This window comes from Heloderma suspectum, chromosome 5, assembly GCF_057233095.1.
Source record: "Heloderma suspectum isolate Gila_16-S chromosome 5, 16-S_ref, whole genome shotgun sequence".
Taxonomy (NCBI): Eukaryota; Metazoa; Chordata; class Lepidosauria; order Squamata; family Helodermatidae; genus Heloderma; species Heloderma suspectum.
In genome coordinates, this window is record NC_139462.1 from 157,806,606 (window position 1) to 157,825,935 (window position 19,330).

The 19,330-nt window shown below is 44.0% G+C and overlaps 1 protein-coding gene across 1 annotated transcript in view; it reads left to right on the forward strand.

The window, feature by feature from the left end:
* DCLK3 (doublecortin like kinase 3) overlaps positions 1–19,330 on the forward strand; it is a 45,456-nt gene that overhangs the window by 16,374 nt on the left and 9,752 nt on the right. The window contains exon 2 of the mRNA XM_084860406.1: positions 13,222–15,116. Within this exon, the coding sequence (XP_084716532.1) occupies positions 13,222–15,116 (1,895 nt within the window). The remainder of the gene's footprint in view (positions 1–13,221; positions 15,117–19,330) is intronic.

The window sequence follows — 19,330 nt, forward strand, 5'->3', positions numbered from 1 at the left end:
GAATAGGGATTCTGTTGGTGTACTGCCCACCAGGGGTGGTACTAGGTACCGAAAAGATATTGCACAGATTTGCACATGCTAATTTACATATGCAAATATATGTGCATAATTATAAATAGTTATTATAATTTAAATTTTATAGAAGGCAAGCTATTTAACCTCTTGCTTGCTTTCAGGACAGAACATTTACCAATTAATTGCAAACTGAACATGGTGCACTGGTGTGGGAATGTATTGTAGACTATAATAACCCCCACTCTAAGGCTGCAAACATATACAATAACTAGGGAATAACCCCCATGAAACATAGTGGGATTTACTTCTGAGTAAATTGCCACTCGCTCTTCACCCCCGCACCCATCACCAATAAGCCCAACAGCACTGGACAGAGACCCTAGGCCTGGGGGGCATTGCTCTGGTGCTCGTGGTCCTCAGACCAGGTGAAGAAGCAGAGAGGGCCAAAGGCGGCTCCTCGTTTTATTTCAAAATTCTTTATTTTGCTAGTTCCTGGGATTCTAGGACACATTTTGTTTTTTGTTTTTTTGCAGTTCTTGGGTGCTGATTTCTGGAAATCCTCAAAGACACTCAGTAGCCACCCTCTTTGGCCAAGAGGCACTGAAATTAGCACTGAGGTTACCCAGAGAAATCACACCAAGTTGGACTTGGATAAATGTTTATTGAAGGGGTAGGAATAGGGGGAAAAGGGGAAATTAGAGGTGGTAGGTTGTACAGAAGGTTACAAGCTGAAATACTTAAAAAGGAAACCAGAATCTACAGAGAGCCTTAGTACTGCAACCCCAAGCAAATTAACAAAACTAGCTAGCCTATCCTTCCACGTACCTAGGTACAGGCCTCCCAGGATAGCATCTAGCCAACAGCAGGTCAAAAACCACCATGACAAAGGGAGACACACACCCCTCTCCCTAGAAACCCAGGGCAGATTTCCCTCTAACGAGTCACCAGCTCAGCCCCAAAGGGGACCACCCTCACCCCAGCAGAGGCAGGACCTTCCCACCAAACTCAGCCGTTATCTCCTCCCCAATTAGCGAGGACTGAGCCTGGCCTTGAGCAACAGGGCCAAGGAACTTTCAGATAACACCCAATTCCAGGTGATTGCCACGGACGTGACACCCGGGCCTGGCCTTATGGTGGAAAAGCAGGCCGGTCTTCTTGACAGAAGGCCTTTACTAGGACCAACCAATTGTGGATTTGAGATTTTTATTTCTCATGGATTAGTATGGCTACTTTGTTTTTGGTTGTTTGTTTTTTAAATCACCGAAGTTATCAATCCCCAGATTTCTCTCTAGATCCAGATATTGGAACTATCTTCAGGGTGGATAAGGTAAGCTGCAGCTCTGAGCACATTTTTAATGAGTAACACTCCAATCCTACATACACTGGGGAGTAAATCCCACTGGACTCGGTACGACTTTGTTCTGAGTTTAGGATTACTTAGTATGTTGGACGTAATCCTGAACATGTTTCCCCATCCACAGATCTCTCTGTACCCTCAGTTATTTCCCTACCCCACATAATTTCCTATTCCAGCACAGCGACCTTCTTCCACCCCACAGGTCTCTATAGTCATATCCAGGGCTGGCCCCAAGACATTTTGCTGCCTGAGGCAGAGCAGCAAATGGTGTCTTCCCCCACAACTCCAGTCAAAGCGCATAGTTGTACTCAAAGCCAGTCAAGTCGCTTTGGCCGCTGAGCAGAAAATCCTACAAGCACCTCTCTCCCCTTCCCTAGCAGTGAAAATACGATAATAAATAGTTAAATAATGAATAATTTGCTGCTTTTTCATGATGTCCCAAATCAGATGTCCAAGGCAGCTGCCTCAGGCTCTGAAGTGTGTGTGTGTGTGTGTGTGTGTGTGTGCGTGTGTATCTTTAAAGGACCCTGTCTCCTAAGGACACCCCTATTTGTAACAAGATGCATGGACAGGGGAGAGGAGGGCATTTGATTTCAGAAAAAAAACCCTCAGGCAGAAAGATTCAAGGGGGGCAGCAGGAGGGGAAGCACATATGGACAAAACGCCAACTAATCCAGGGGGATCAGGTGCGAGGTCATCAGCCCCCCCACCTTAATTTCAGCAAGTGCTATTTTTCTCCAGTTACATGAAAAGCAACATCTTTCAAAATAACTTTCTGTACAGTAGACTCCTGTCCATGAAAGCTTATCATGCCATAGTAAATCTGAGCCTTTAAAGTGCCACAAGGCATTCTGGCTTTTGAACACAAATGAGTAAGAAGTCCCTATCTTCCTCACACATTACCCTTTCTCTAGCGTAGTGCAAACTCCTGATGCCAAGGAGGATCACGCACCCACCAGAATCTTGTCACATGGATCATGTAAAAAGCAGATGAACTCCAGAAAGATGATTGCAGAGCCAAAGAGTTCCAGACACACTCCAGCAAGCCAGGGCAAGCCGTACACTCATGCATTACCTTGCTCCCAATGCAGTCATTGCTGCTTATTCAAACTCTTTTTGCAAGCAAACCCACTTCTGTTTTCCTCTGGGTTAAGGGGCCTGGGCCAGTTTGGAGGAAGCAACAGATAAGGAAGGCCTCTGGTACTTCATTTGATATGTGACCTGTCAGTGCCCCTGCTCTTCCTCTTGTCAGGGCCTCGCTGCCTACAATGGCCCAGGGCACGAGTGCAGTTACCCAGTAGCAGTTGGCTGGGCAGATCTCTGCAGAGTCAGGCATGCGCCGAGAAAGCCAGTGACAGTGGTGCTGTTAGGCAATTTTGGACTCTGGCCTTAATTAAAATAACGAGCAGACTGTGGAAGGAAAGTTGGCAGTCTCCCCTCCAGTTTAAAAGGCTGGTGGCTTCATGCTACACTCCCTGTTAGTTTCCTAAGGGAGTGAATCCTAAGATCTCCTAGTAACTGCAAAGCTACTGTGTTCAGAGGGAAGAAGCAGGCTTGTATCAAGACAGATGATGGCAACTGGGGAAGCTCTAAAGATTCGGGGCACTGCTCAAAAAGATCAGGGGCCTATGTCTAGGTGGCCTTTTCTAACACTGCTCATGCTGTCCACCCCACTACCCATCAGTCTTCCTGCCTGAGCTGACAGAGATGGTCTCTGAATGATGGTTCTGGGGGACGTCAACTTCCATGCCAAGGCTGCTGTATCTGGGGTGGCTCAGGACTTCATGACAACCGTCGGGCCGTCTCAACATGACATCAGCCCAACACATGTAGGAGGACACATACTTGATTTGGTTTTCTCAACTGGGCAGGAGGGTGGTAATCTGAAAGTGGGGGAATTAACATCTAATGGTTGAATCACTTCCTGTTGAGGTTTAGGCTCTGCGTCCTTTCCCCTCTGCAAGGGTGAGGGCGCTATTAAAATGGTCTGCCACGGAGGCTAATGGATTCCAGAGGGCTCTGGGGATTTTTTCCGCTGGTATGACTGGTGCTCCTGTCGAAGCCAGGTCACTGTGGAATGCAGGGATGACTCACGTAGTTGACATGATTGCACCCAAGAGCCCTCTCCCTGTGAGCAGAGCCTGGCCAGCTCCTTGGTATGCCCCTGAGCTGAGGGCAATGAAGCAAGAGGGAAGATGGCTAGAACACACGTGGAGGAAAACTCATCCCAAGTCTGACTGAAGACAGGTTAGACCTCATTATCGAGGCTACTCTGTGGTGGTGATGGTGACAAAAAGGGACTTTTCCACCACCATTGCATCTTCTCAGTGTCATCCAGCGGAGCATTTCTGAGTGTGGCCTGTTACAATGTGGGCCAGGGAGAGAAACAGTGGAACACTTGGTAGCACACTGTGACATGTTTGCACAGCACTTTGAAGATAAAGTCACTCAAATCCGTCATGAATTGGACACCATAAATAATGCAGTTCCTCCATTAGTAGAGGTTAGGCGTGTACGAACCCCACTTAACTGGGTCCGCTGGGGGGTCCATGGGGGAGGGAGGCAATCCTCCTTGGCCGGCTCCGCAGCAAATCCACAGAGCCACCAGCCAGGGCTGGGCGCTGCCAGACTTCTGGCCATGGCCGGTCTGCATCCACAAATGGTGTCCAGCGTACCGGATGTCATTTGCGTCCCTGAACTTTACCGTGATAGGCTACGGAAAAATTTACGTAGCCTATCATGTTAAAGAGCAGGGATGCAAATGCCGTAGCGGACGCCATTTATGTCCCTGCTCTTCACCACGATAGGCTATGCAAAAATCTTTACGTAGCCTATCGTGGTAAAGAGCAGGGACGCAAATGGCGTAGTGGACACCATTTACGTCTGCAGTCCAGCGATACGACCATGGTGGCCTTATTGCTGGGTCTTTGGAGCCGGCGGCAGGGAGGATCCGCCGGCAAGGACTTTGTGCTGCAAGGCAAGGTAGCAGATCCAATCGTCCACGGACTTCGGGGGGCCAGATTCAATAGAATCCGGCCTCATTGGGGTCCGTGGAGGATTTCTCCAACATCCCTAGGCTGTGGTTGTTCTGAATCAGTGACTGGGCATGGTGATGGACAGGATGAGGGCCAATAAACTGAGATTCAATCCACAGAAGATGGAGGTACTGTTAGTGGGTGGTTTGTCTACCCAGCTAAGTAATGTTCATCCTGTTCTCGAGGGGGTTGCACTCCCCTTAAAGGATCTACATTGTCACTAGAGGCACAGGTGGGCTTGGTGGCATGGCACACCTTTTATCAGTTTAGGCTGATATGCCAACTATGCCCTGATCTGGACAGAGATAGCCTAGCTACAGTTATCCATGCTCTGGTAATCTCTCATCTGGATTACTCCAATGTGTTATATGTGGGGCTGCCTTTGAAAATGGTTCAGAAACTTCAGCTGGTCCAAAATAAGGCAACAAGATTGTTGATGGGGACTGGCCAATGTGATAATATGCCAGTACTTCTCCATCTGCACTGGCTGCCAGTCCATGTCCGCACCTGGTTCAAAGTGCTGGTATTATCATTCAAAGCCCTAAATGGCTCTGGGCCGGGTTACCTGAAGGATTGTCTCCTTCCATATGTACCAGTCTGGATCCTAAGATTGTCCTCATTGGTCCTTCTGCAGGAGCCCCTGCCAAAGGAAGTGAGGTGGGTGGCTACTAAGAAGAGGGCCTTTTCTACTCTGGCACCCAGGTTGTTGAATGAGCTTCCCAGAGAGACTTGCCTGGCACCTACATTGTACTCTTTCTGGTGCCAGGTGAAGACCTTATTTTCCCAGGCATTTTAATCTTTCAGTTTCTTTTGTTTTAAATCGGTTACTCTGTTTTAAATCTTTGCATTGCTGCTAGGTTTTATTTTGGTTTTTGCTTTTTATTTTATACTGAAGTTTCAAACTTTCAAACTTTTATATTGTACTGTATGTTGTTTTTTATGGTTTTAATTGCTGTGAACCACCTAGAGAGTTTTGGTTATTGGGCAGTATAAAAATGTAACAAAGAAAGAAAGAAAGAAACCCAAACTACTGCACAGAGTAGTTGTAAGAGCAAAAGGGGGTATGTATGATGCCCTGAGTCTTTTGGAGAAGGACAGGATACATATGTGATTAGCACATTTTAAATGATCATTGGCTTAGGTAGAGGGAGCACTCTGCTGAATTTAGATGCTTACAAGGCAGTTTCTTTATAGTATGAATTTCCATTTTTAGTGAATAGTTTTTGTATGTAAAAATATTTAACTTTTTGTTAAGCAAGCTTTGAAGAGAAGGTTATTTCTAGTATTGGCAGATGTGTTTTACTCTGGCTGTCCCTATGAATGTAGAGAAAATCTGCACCCACTGCAAGCAAAATAATCACAATTACTTGTCCTGTTGCCTAAAATTAAGTCAAGCTCAATATCTATATCTAGAAAAAGATAGATTTGGGAGATTCTTAGGACCACTTTGCAAGTGAATGCATAAACTTGATGTTTTCCCTCTGTAAGCCACTTCGTTAGGTAGCACTTGATCTGCATCTCCACTTAGGCCACTTCATGAAATCTTTTCGTTTGGGGGTTTCTCACTCAGAATGCATTTCAGCATTCCCATCAGGTATTGCAAGAATGGTTGCTTTAGGCTGTAAGAGCTGGTGCAATTGCAAAACCAATTATACTAATTCCTTACTTGGATATCAAGTATGAAACTTCTAGTATGACAAAAGCTGCCTTCCCAACCAGGTGTCTTCCAGATGTGTCAGACTAGAACCCCATCATCTTCAGCCATCATGGCTGCCATGCTGGGTGGGGATGATGGGAGCTGTAGCTGAACAAATCTGGAGGACACCAGTTTGGAGAAAGCTGGATAAAAGTGTATTTGGGTTCTCAAATTTTGCCTGTGTGCATTTTGCGCTATTTTAACACATCAAAAATGTTACTTCCTTAAACCCTCATTGCCTGTGTGTTTCCACTTGCTGATCCAGGGTAAGAAGGTAGGTCTCCATTTCTAATGTGTATGTAAATAATGCCAATGTAAAATTCACGTGCTGTAAAAGGATGCCTGTGATCACATTTTGTTTCCATCTGACTAATTTAATCCACTTGTTTACTGTCCTACCTTCTTCCCTCCCCCTTTTTGTACAGTCTCGTGCACACACAGTGTACCCTGGCCTTGCAAGTTGCCACTGTGAATAATTTACTTTAAGGAACAGAAGATTGGAGTCAATACAGGTCTTAAAGATTCAAGTTACATCCGACAGATAATGGCTACTTGTGCATTGCAAAACCTGGGCATGTTACGTAAGGAAGCAATGGCATACAAAGAGCTGTCCTGAACTGTGCTCAGTTCAGGCATGCATATGTAAGAGAGGTTGTTCTCCTTTATGCATACGCCTATGAAGTGATTTGTGTCTGTCACAGTAGAATCCTTTATGTAATGTAATTTTAGTACTGTTGGGATTAATACAATGTCTTATACTGGGGAGAAAAATCAAACCCGCCTGCAATGTAGTCATCATCAGGCCTGTGAACTGGCCAATGAGAGGTCTTTTGCATAATAATTTAGTAAATTCTGGATCACTGTAAGGTAAATTCAAATATTGTTTTATTGGCTATACCCTTTCAAAGACCTGGCTGAGTAATAAGATTGTGTGTTTATTTATTATTGATTTATTTGTTACATTTATATACTGCCTTTCCTCCAAAGAGCCCAAGGTAGCTTATATGGTCCTCCTCCTCTCCATTTTCTCCTCACAAGACCTGTGAGAGTCAGGTACTGGCCCAGAGTTACCCACTGAGCTTCATGGTGGAGTGGGGACTAGAACCTGGGCCTCCCAAGTCCCAGTCCAATGCTCTATTCACTATACCACACTGGCTCTCACTGTTAAAGAATTTCCCCCCACTCCACTCGAGACTAAGAGCATCTCCACACTAGTCTAAAATCCCACATTTAAAACAGGGCTTTCTGCTTCTGTTTTAAATGAAAGATCACAACGGACTCCCTTTACATGCACTTCCTTCCCATCCACTCCTTTCCCCCCTCCTTTTCCCCTTGTTTGAGTCTTCCATATGTTTCATTATACAGCCACTAGATGGCGCTGTGGTCTAGCTCTTATTGTGGGGTTTCTTTTTTTATGAGGGAGCTGAAGCGGAACTTACGCGCTGTAATTTGATAGCTCATTATCTCCGATCTTTTAAAAAATGGAATAAGGTCATTTAGTGCGGGATATGCCCTGGAGGTTGACGATGTCACTTAAAGGGCCCGCAAAACTCCGTGAGTAACCAATCTCAACAGCAGGATAAAAGCTCCATATGAAAAAGCCCTAATAGAAATATAACAAGCCCCTCTTCTCTCTCATTTGCTCTCCCCACCTCATGAATTGGGAGCAAGAATATCAAGAACTGGCTTCCCTGTTTTAAAACCAAATGCCATGTTCAGCTTAGAATCATTCTCCTAAATACCCTAGTGTCTGCTAGAAATTTTGGGTGCTTTCAAACAGGAGTCTCAAGTGATTCAATGGAGGCATACAAGGAAGGCCTGCTTTTATAAGATTTCTCTATTAGATGCGTATGGGAGGTCTGGAAGGCTTCTTGTCTTGATGGGATACATCCTGAAGTACTTTCCAAGAGTGAGTTGGACAAAGATTTGGTGAGTCACAGTCTGGAAATGTGTTCTATCTTCCACGGTGCTCATTCTTCTTATGCAAATCAGAGAATGTCAGCTTTTAAAATGGTCATGAGAAGATGCCGTTAAAGAAATGCCAAAATCCATTGACTGGAGTTAGGGCATATCATTCAAACAGGGTTGGAAGTGGACATGTCATTTAAATAGGTAGGAGGGATACGGAAGAAACTCCTTGTATGCTTTGTAGCAGCTGTGAAAACCGTGTTCCCAAACTCTTGGCATATGCCCATGTTTGTCTGGATTCTACACTAAACACACACGCATGCCAAAAACAAAAATCAAAGCTATATACCAACATAACCCAGGTGATTTGAGAAGAGAAGCTGAATTTTGCAACCAGTATAAATCATATAGATTAATCTTTAATCTATATTAATCTTTTAAATTTTGCATAATCAATTCAGCGGTTTTTGCTGGTGTACATAATTTATTTTGTTTGTTGTATGTAGGGGCAATGATATATGAATGACTAAAGCTGTATCCCAACCATTGGAAAACTTACTCAGCAACTTCTTATTTCTCCAGAAATAACACACATTTCCAAAGCATATTTCTGCAAAGGGCTAGAAACTTGCAAATATTTAAATAAGTGTTTTCTTTACTTCTGTGGAAATAAAGCATACATAGAGCCCTACTTGTCCCAACCATGTTCTTAAATCTTACCATTCTGCCCTGTTAAATTGGGATCTCTTTCATCCTAGTCTGGATTTGTACTGGCTGATCAAACAATGTTGTGTTCGTAATATATACTTATTTATACCTATATAAAGGAAAGACCTGAATGACTGTGTGTGTAAAGTCACATTTTTGCTGCAGCAACAATATCATACTGTGGCAAGAAAATGACTTCATCACTTTTGTTTGCATTGTTTCCATTCAGAAGAATATAATATTAGTGGCTTTGTGCGCAGGAAACCCACAGCTAGAGATGTACCTGACATTCTTTGAAATCTGAAAACATGCTGGCTTCTATTTTAGAAGGGTTTCACTTCTATTCTTGTATTTTATTTTAGGGAGCATATACTTTATTTGAATTGTCTCCTTTGTCAGGGATAAATATATTTCTTTAACATGTTAGTATGGGCTGCTGAAAAAAATCAGTAAATCACACAGGCTGCATCTCATCTGTATACTTAAAAGTGGAATAGAACACTGTACGCATGTGTGTATACTTCTGTGTATTTCTTGGCTTGTGTCAGGATTGGGCCCAGGCTCCCTGATTTGGTTTTTGACTCGGAGGCAGAGACAGAGCTAGAAGAAGCCCAGCAGGGACAGGGAGAAGGGAGGAAATTCCCCAAGACTCTCCAGGACTCCATGAGGAACCATCCCAGGGGCTTATTGGCAGGAGGGCCAGGCTCAGAGACTATCTTTCCCCCTCCCCATAGGAACCTGGCCTCTGTTGGAGGGGGAGGAAGGACTGGCATTGACAGAATTAAGCGAGCGGAGCTGAGAGGAGGTGGGAGGCATTCCGCCAGAGTGGCGGCTTCCCAGAAGTTGAGTCGAGGGGACCCTCCCTGAAGGAAGGAGCCCAGAAAAACGTTATGGAGCAGGGTGAAAGATCCGTTCAGTAGTTGAAAGGCAACTGTCATGTTTCAGTAGCAAACAAAAGCTCCATTTTATTAATTAGGCCCAGAAGGCAGCTTCCAGCCTTTGCAGTTGCTTTAGGTGTGAAGAGGTGCTATTAACTGAATAAAGAATGTGTGGATTGCTAAGCGAGTCTCTGTTGCTTCACTACTTGGCAGGAGGGCTTGGACCCCTTGCCAACTTACTTCCTTAAACCATTGTTGCAACTAACCAGTTTGTCCAGGTTTCGACAGAACAATAAACTGTGGTTAGTTAAAAACAGAAACAAATGCTTCTGATCAGTTGTGTTGGAGGAGGAAAATGGAGGGAGAAACAACGCACAAGCATTCATGTAACAGTAAACCATACTTTATTGTTCTGTTTGAACAAGCCCACTGTCTCCAAAAGCTTGTTCCCATGAAAAAAGATTACATATGGAAGCTTCTATTCTGGATAGCATCTTTCTTTGAGTTCAGGCTGTAGCCTGAATCATAGGGAGCAGCACAGCAACTGTTAAGGCAGATGGGAAGGATTCCTAAGGCAAGCCTCTTTTTGGGGGCATACGCATCTGGAGGATTCTCCTTTCCTTGCCAAGCAATTGTGTAAAGTGTGGAGGAGGCAGCAGACTGTGTCGCCTGTGGGGTGAGGAGGAGGCTGTAGTGTAGCAGTCATGAACCACTGCAGGATTCTTTACTTCCCTACTGAGATGAGAGTAGGAAATGGGGGATGAAGTGGTGGTGGTGGTGACTCATTGACTGTTAGGGTCTGGGTGTCCAAGGCATGTAGATGGAGAAGACTTGACATGTCACCCAAAGTTGCTAGGCACTGCACAAATTGCTTCAAAAACAAAGGTCCCTGCCCACAAGTTTGCAATCTGAAAAGCAGAAGGAATGAGCGGGAGAAATGATCCACACCACAATTCATATGATAGGCTAAAAATCGTTGTAAACAAGCAACTTGTTTTAGGCTTATGTGGACATTTACTACCATTCTCTTGTCACTGAAAGCTGAATTAAGTTAAGGTTGATGTGGGCAGAAAAAGCAGGTCTCCAAAATGTTGCCATATATTCTCCCCCCCCCCTTTTCTCCCATTACCATGCTTGCTAGGGACACGTGTCTCTACATCCATATACAGACCATTTCTCTGTGGTCAGGGAATAAGCCCATTCTGGAACATGAATGGCTGGGGAGATTTAACTCAGATGTGCTAGGGGAACAATTTCCACTGTGAACCCAGCTCTATTCTGTGGGAGGAAAGGCTTCTGTTTGCTTGGAAGAGCTAGCCCAGAAGCTAGCATGTTTATCAAATTACACAGGAATACATTGTGAGTAACTTCAGATTCTTTAGTCTAGGTAGCGGACTGCCCTTGTATGGTACTCTAAGGAGCAAAGGAGAGGAGATCAGAGGTTTTCCTGAAATTGAGTTTTATTGAGAGAGAATAACAAAAGGCTATTTACTGGTTGACTATGGAAGCTGTCCCAGAGAAGGGAGTGGGTAGCAAAGGGGTGTGTGTGTGTGTGTGTGTGACAGAGAGAAAGAGAGAGAGAGAGAGAGAGCAATAAATGATGCTACAGTGAGATTGTGCTGTGATCACTTTGGCATTCAGGAGGGAAAGGAGTAGCTTGTGGGGGTTGGGTTTGCAGTGGAAATTAAAAACCTGGCAAGAGATTGACATGTGAGAGAGTTATACCTTTCATTCTTTATTTTCCATCTGAACATGGGGAGGGTACAGGGATCTTATAGCTTTTTTTACATGAAGCTGTCAATTAGTTCTTAATGTGATTACCAGTTGTTTTACGGGCCAAATTCAAGGTGTTGGTTTTGACCTTTAAAACCCTATACGGTTCTGGCCCAGCCTACCTCAAGGAGTGCCTCCAGCAACACCAGACAGGCCGCTCAACAAGATCAGCCTTAGATGGCCTTCTATCTGTCCCATCAGCCAGGACAGCTAGGCTGGTGAGGACGAGGGAGAGGGCCTTCTCTGTGGTGGCCCCCACTCTGTTGAACTCCCTCCCTAGGGAACTCCACCATGCTCCCTCTTTAATGAGCTTCCGCCACGCATTAAAAACATTGTTGTTCAGGCAGGCATTTGGGGTGGGTTAGGTTTTTTTTAGAAATATGATGTTTTTAATGTAGTATTTTATTGTTTTAAATTATTCTTTTGTTGTACATCGCCCAGAGTGGCTGGGTGACCAGCCAGATGGGCGATTAATAAAATAAATAAATAAATAACCTGCTGTTACCTACTTTCAGTTTTGTAATAAAATTGAGCTCGGAGTATTACACAAGTAGTGTTTTGTTTCCTGCTTTTCCACTACATAATAATGGCACTATAGTATAGCGGAATAGCAAATACACAAGATGAAATTGCACTTCCTTTCACTTTCACAATTAATCTGCATTTTCCCTGGTTTAAAAGAACTTGCTGAAAGTGCTGGTTAGACACAGAAGCGAAACTGGAGGGTCACAACGTCGTCTAAAGAACGTGTAAACAACCATGCACTCGACAGGCTGAGTTTATCCCAGCAACCCCTCTCCTGGAATCAACTGAGTGCAAGAGTGGGCACTCAGCAGGAAGCTCCAGAAATATAGGCAGACTGCCTGCTGGGAAAACTAAAAGAAAAAGTCACACAAGGGGGAGGGGACTCATTGAGTTCAGGAGTACTCCCTGAGTTATTTTCTTTGATTACACAGATTCTCATGAGAATGGGGTGGTCCTGGAAAGGCAATTTCCAGGTGCACAGAAGGAAGTCTGTTGTTTAACAAAGGAGGGAGTCAAAGCTTTAGGTGAAATTTAAAGAACTTCTTGTAAAGCAGCCTTCCCCAACCCAGTGACCTCCATATGCTTTGGACTTCAACTCCCATCAGCCCCAGCCAGCATGGCCAATGATTAGGAATGCTGAGAGTTGTAGTTCAAAACAACTGGAAGGCACCAGGTTGGGGAAGGCTGTAGCAAAGTCTATCCAAGGGCTTTCCATAGTCAATCAGTAGTTGATACAGTGTTGCTTTACGTTAGGAAGGGAGGCAATTTGAGTGTTTAACGATTTCAGGAGGTTCCATGCTGGTTTGTAGAGGGTGTGGACAGCCCCTTGTCCATTTAAAGAGGCTTTCAGCAGGAACCTTGCGTACACTTTGTCCCAATCTGCTAGCTCACCTTCCCAGACAAAATATAGCCATCTGAGCCAAGGAGGTTCATGAGGGGCACACAAAATGGCAGTGGAATATTGTTCTCTGGCAACATTCTACCTAAGTGAGAATAATCTGTGTTGTTATACCATAGCTTGACCACAGTCTTTAAAAAAATATGTTAGATTCCTGTATTGCTGCTTCTAGATAATTGTATATTATTTCAAGAGAGAGCTTTTTCAGGACAGACTAACATTTCTTCCCCAAAAACTTGTATTCCAAACCAGACAAACACGAATTCCTGAGGATGTATAGGACCACATTAATTGATATGCATATGCTATTGCAGCTCCTTAAATTAGGATGTCTTTGTTTCTGTGTACTACACTTGCCCAACATGCAGAAAATGTTCACTAAAAGTTCATGGTGAGAAAAAAACCCTCCTTTCTTTCTTTTTCTGCAGAACCTCGAGGATTTTTTGATCACACTTTAAACTGTATAAGCTCAGGTATAATGGAGAGGAGACTACAAGGTACTTGTCCATCAATTGGGCGTGGAAGTTTTGGAAAGCCCTTCTTTGGAACAAACTGCTTCAATTCCCCATTCATAAATTCCCGGACTGGTTTCCATACTATCCATTCTGAGAATAGCCCAGTAAAGCCAAGGATTGTCACTGTTGTAAAACCCTGTGGGCACACAGTCAGGAAAATAACATTGCTTCTAAATCGGCGTTCTGTTCAGACATTTGAACAACTGATTGCTGACATCTCAGAAGCCCTGGGATTTCCACGCTGGAAGAATGACCGTGTGCGGAAATTATATAATTTGAAGGGAAGGGAAATTAGAAGCGTTTCTGATTTCTTTAGAGAAGGAGATGCATTTATAGCTATGGGAAAGGAACAGCTAACTCTGAAGAACCTTGAAGTGGCACTCCAAGAACTTTATCCTGACAACCCCTATGCTCCTCTTACTGGAGCTACACAAAACTGGGATCAACCTGAGAAACCCAAAAACAGGCTGTATGAAAAGACTTCCAAAGTAGAAAACAGCCTTGCACCTATAGCCATCAAGAACTGCATGGATGTTGTATCTCCTAAACTAATTAACAGACATGAAGTAAAGGCTCAGACCAAGGTGAGACAAGAGGAGAAGGCAAGGGCCAAAAAGAAATGGCTCAGAGACAACTGGAATGGAGAGCAAGATATGAAGCCTAGAAAAGCTAGAGAAATTGAGAGATATTTTAACCAAGAGAAATGTCCTGAAAGTGAAACAGAAAAGAGTTCAGACCTGATCGTCAGATGTGAGAAGTGCCAAAGAGAGAGGCAACTCATGCAAAAACTGCAGAAGGAAAGACAGGCTGATCTTACATTTGACAGCAGAGATTTGAATATGAAAACGTGTCAGAGATATAATGTAGAAAGGTCTGCAAAATTGAGAAATTGCAGGAAATTGTCAGACAATTCAGTGGAAGAAGCCAAAATTACATGGAGTGATGCTGGCTGTCAAAATTCCTGGGCAACCTCACACAGCCATGTCAGTGAAGATCCTGAGAAGCAAAAGAGGAGCATTGACAGAGAGCAAACCCTGGAAAACCATGACAGTCATGACAAAGAATTAGGAAAGATAAAGATGACGCCCATAGAAAGTCAGCGTACCATAGTAGGAGATACCTATGAACTAAAGAAGGAACACAGAAAATGTTCCAGAGTGAATCAAAGCTGTTGGCTGATCAAGGGTTCTCAGATGGATGCAGAGAAACCATCAAAAGTTCAGGGGAAGAGAGAAGAGGTACGGAAATCAAAGGAGGCAACTATTGGAGGAGAAGAGAAAGTGAGGCACTGTGAGAGTGAACTAATTAGGCAAGAAAGGGAGGAAGAACTTAAAGTTAACAAAGAAGGAAACAAGAAACGTAGGGCCAGTGACACAAAGCTGAGACATGATGTCTCTAGCAGAGCAGATGTGGAGAGGTGCTACGAAATTGGCCGAACCATTGGAGATGGGAACTTTGCTATTGTGATGGAATGTCACCACCGCAGCACCAGTGAGAACTATGCTATGAAAATCATTGATAAGTCCAAGCTGAAAGGAAAGGAAGATATGCTAGAAAATGAAATCTTGATCATCAAGAGCCTTTCTCACCCCAACATTGTAAGCTTGATTGAAGTTTTTGAAACAGATGCTGAAATCTATCTAATCTTGGAGTATGTTCCTGGCGGGGACCTATTTGATGCCATAATAGAGAGTGTGAAATTCACAGAACGTGATGCTGCTCTCATGTTAACGGATCTGTGTGAAGCTCTAGTTTATATTCACAGCAAGAACATTGTTCACAGAGATCTCAAGCCAGAAAATCTTCTGGTAAGTACTGAAAAATACCTTGCATCTCTAAATAAAGTGGTTGTGGTTGTTGTTCTACACACAATAATGAATATATTTATCAAAATGTCTGCTAATATTTCAGATGTAGAACAGTTGTTGTTCAGTCGTGTCTGACTCTTCGTGACCTCATGGACCATAGCACGCCAGGCCTTCCTGTCCTCCGCACTCTCCCGGAGTGTGCTCAAGTTCATATTCATTGCATCGGTGATGCTATCTAGCCATCTCATCCTCTGCTGTCCCCTTCTCCTTTTGCCTTCAATCTTTCCCAGCATCAGGGTCTTTTCCAAGGAGTTTTCTCTTCGCATTAGATGGCCAAAATATTTGAGGTTCAGCTTCAGTATCTGTCCTTCCAATGAGCACTCAGGGTTGATTTCCTTTAGGATTGACTGATTTGACCTCCTTGCAGTCCAGGGGACTCATAAGAGTCTTCTCCAGCACCACAGTTCGAAAGCATCGATTCTTTGGCGCTCAGCCTTCCTTAGAGTCCAGCTCTCACAGCAATACGTTGCTACTGGGAAAACCATAGCTTTGACTATATGAACCTTTGTCGGCAAGGTGATGTCTCTGCTTCTTACTATGCTGTCTAGGTTTGCCATAGCTTTCCTCCCAAGTAGCAAGCGTCTTTTAATTTCATGGCTACAGTCACTGTCTGCGGTGATCTTGGAGCCCAAGAAAATAAAATCTGTCACTGCTTCCATTTCTTCCCCTTCTATATGCCAGGAAGTGATGGGGCCAGATGCCATGATTTTAGTTTTTTTCATGTTGAGTTTCAAACCAGCTTTTGCACTCTCCACTTTCACCCTCAACAAGAGGCTCTTGAGATCCTCTTCGCTTTCTGCCATTAGGGTTGTATCGTCTGCGTATCTGAGGTTGTTGATAATTCTCCCGGCAGTCTTAATTCCGACCTGTGATTCATCCAACCCGGCGTTTCTCATGATGTACTCTGCATATAAATTAAATAAGCAGGGCGACAATATGCAGCTTTGTCGTACTCCTTTCCCAATTTTGAACCAATTGGTTGTTCCATGTCTGGTTCTTACTGTTGCTTCTTGGCCCTCGTACAGATTTCTCAGGAGACAGGTAAGGTGGTCTGGTACTCCCATCTCTGTAAGAATTTGCCAGAGTTTGTTGTGATCCACACAATCAAAGGCTTTAGCGTAGTCAATGAAGCAGAAATAGACGTTTTTCTGGAATTCTCTTGCTTTCTCCATGATCCAGCGAATGTTGACGATTTGACCTCTAGTTCCTCTGCCTCTTCGAAACCCAGTTTGTACTTCCGGTAGTTCTTGGTTTACATACTGCTGAAGCCTAGCTTGTAGGATTTTGAGCATAACCTTGCTGGCATGTGAAATGAGCACAATTGTACAGCAGTTTGAACACTCTTTGGCATTGCCCTTCTTTGGAACTGGAATGTAAACTGACCTTTTCCAGTCTTGTGGTCACTGTTGAGTGTTCCAAATGTGTTGGCATATTGAGTGCAGCACTTTAACAGCATCATCTTTTAGGATCTTAAATAGCTCAGCTGGAATACTGTCATCTCTGCTAGCTTTGTTGTTAGTTATGCTTCCTAAGGCCCACTTGTCTTCACTCTCTAGGATGTCTGGCTCAAGTTCAGTGACCGCACTATCATGGCTATCAGGGGCATTAAGATGTTTCCTGTATAGTTCTTCTGTGTATTCTTTCCACCTCTTCTTAATCTCATCTGCTTCTGTTAGGTCCCTGTCTTCTTTGTCCTTTATCATGCCCGTCTTTGCACAAAACGTTCCCTTGATACCTCCGATTTTCTTGAAGAGATCTCTAGTCTTTCCCATTCTATTGTTTTCTTCGATTTCTTTGCATTGTTCATTTAAGAAAGCCTTCTTGTCTCTCCTTGCTATTCTCTGGAAATCTGCATTCAGTTGGCTATATCTTCCCAGTCGTCAGACTTTGATCGTCAGACAATCGTCAGACAGAAAATCACGTTAGACTTTGAAGCTTTGGGAAGGAAACTCAAGAACTTTAGGGCCCAGGTAGTTTTCTCATCCATCCTTCCAGTAGTTAGAAGAGGGATAGAAAGGGAACGAAAAGTACTCCGGGTGAATGACTGGCTACGAAGGTGGTGCCGACGAGAGAGATTTGGATTCTGGGACCACGGGCTATACTTCCTGGAAGATGGGCTGTTGGCAAGGGATGTGTTGCACCTCACAAAGGCTGGGAAGAATGTGTTTGGCCACAGCATGAAGATCTTCATCAGGAGGGCTTTAAACTGAATCCTCCGGGGAAGGGAGATGTAATGTTGGGGGTGACAATGGACGTAGGCGCATGCACTGCAATGGAGACAACAGCTCTGATAGCACCCAATGATAGCCTTCAGACACATGTAGGAAGAAAGCCAAACTATGAAGCACATGATCTTCGATGTCCATATACTAATGCCCAGAGTATGGGAAACAAACAGAACGAACTTGAACTCTTAATACAGGAGGGAAATTATGACTTGATAGGTATAACTGAGACTTGGTGGGATGACTCTCATGACTGGAATACAGCAATTGAAAGATATAACTTGTTCAAAAAGAACAGGAGGAACAGAAAGGGAGGTGGGGTTGCACTGTATGTGAAAAATGCATATCTTTGCACAGAAATACAGGAGGATGAGCTTGGTAGCCCCATCGAGAGCATCTGGATCAAAATAAATGGAGCAAAGAATAAAAGGAACCTGGTGGCCGGAGCCTACTACCGGCCACCTAACCAAGGAGAAGACGAGGATGAAACTTTTGAAAAGCAAATAGCCAATGGGAAGCATGATGTAGTAGTGATGGGGGACTTCAATTTCCCCGATATTTGTTGGGAGACAAATTCTGCAAAACATGGCCCCTCCAGGAAATTCCTGACTTGTGTGGCGGATAACTTTCTCCTACAGAAAGTAGAGGAAGAAACTAGAGGATCGGCTATCCTTGACTTGATCCTAACCAACAGAGATGACTAAAGTGAATAAAGTAGCAGTTACAGGAACTCTAGGGGAAAGCGACCATGTTGTACTTCAGTTCTTGGTTCTAAGGAAAGCAAAAGCTGAGTGTAGTCAAACGTGTACCCTGGATTTTAGGAAAGCTGATTTTAATAAACTCAGAACAATGATCACTAGGGTCCCATGGCAAGCGACGCTAATGAGAAAAGGAGTCCAAGATGGGTGGGAGCTTTTAAAAAGGAAATTCTCAAGGCACAAGTACAAACAATTCCAACAAGAAGAAAAGGTGGAAGACAACAGAAGAAGCCAGTGTGGCTTCACAAAAAGCTTAGGGACGACCTGAAAACAAAAAGGGACACATATAGGAAGTGGAAAGAAGGCCAAGTAACAAAGGAACAGTACAGGCAGGTAGCACAGAATTGCAGGGATGGCGTCAGGAAGGCTAAAGCCGAGAACGAGCTGAGGTTAGCAAGGGATGCTAAAAACAACAAAAAGGCTTTCTTCAGCTAAGTGCATAGTAAAAGGCAGAGGAAAGAAATGGTTGTTCAGCTATTAAATAAGGATGGCAAAACAATAACAGATGACAAAGAAAAGGCAGAGGTGCTCAATTCCTACTTTAGCTCAGTCTTCTCCCAAAAGAGGGTCTATGACCCCCCTGGCAAAGGCGAAGTACAGGCTGAAGGGGCAGGATTGCAGCTTGAGATCGCTAGGCATAGGGTCAAGGAACACCTAATTACTTTGAATGAGTTCAAATCTCCAGGGCCAGATGAACTGCATCCTATAGTAAGAAAGGAACTGGCAGAAGAACTCTCAGAACCGCTGTCTATTCTCTTTGAGAAATCATGGAGGACGGGGGAAGTGCCAGATGACTGGAGGAGGGCTAATGTTGTCCCTATCTTCAAAAAGGGTAAAAAGGAGGAACCTGGGAACTACAGACCAGTCAGTCTGACATCAATCCCTGGGAAAATTCTGGAGCAGATGATAAAGCAATCAATCTGTAAGCACCTTGAAAACAATGCAGTGATTACTCGAAGCCAACATGGATTTGTCAAAAACAAGTCTTGCCAGATGAATCTGATCTCATTTTTTGATCAAGTAACCTCTCTTATAGACCGTGGGAATGCTGTAGACATCATATACCTCGACTTCAGCAAAGCTTTCGACAAAGTGTCCCATGATATCCTGCTGAGCAAACTAGCTCAAAGTGGGCTAGATGAAACAATGATCTGGTGGATCCAGAGTTGGC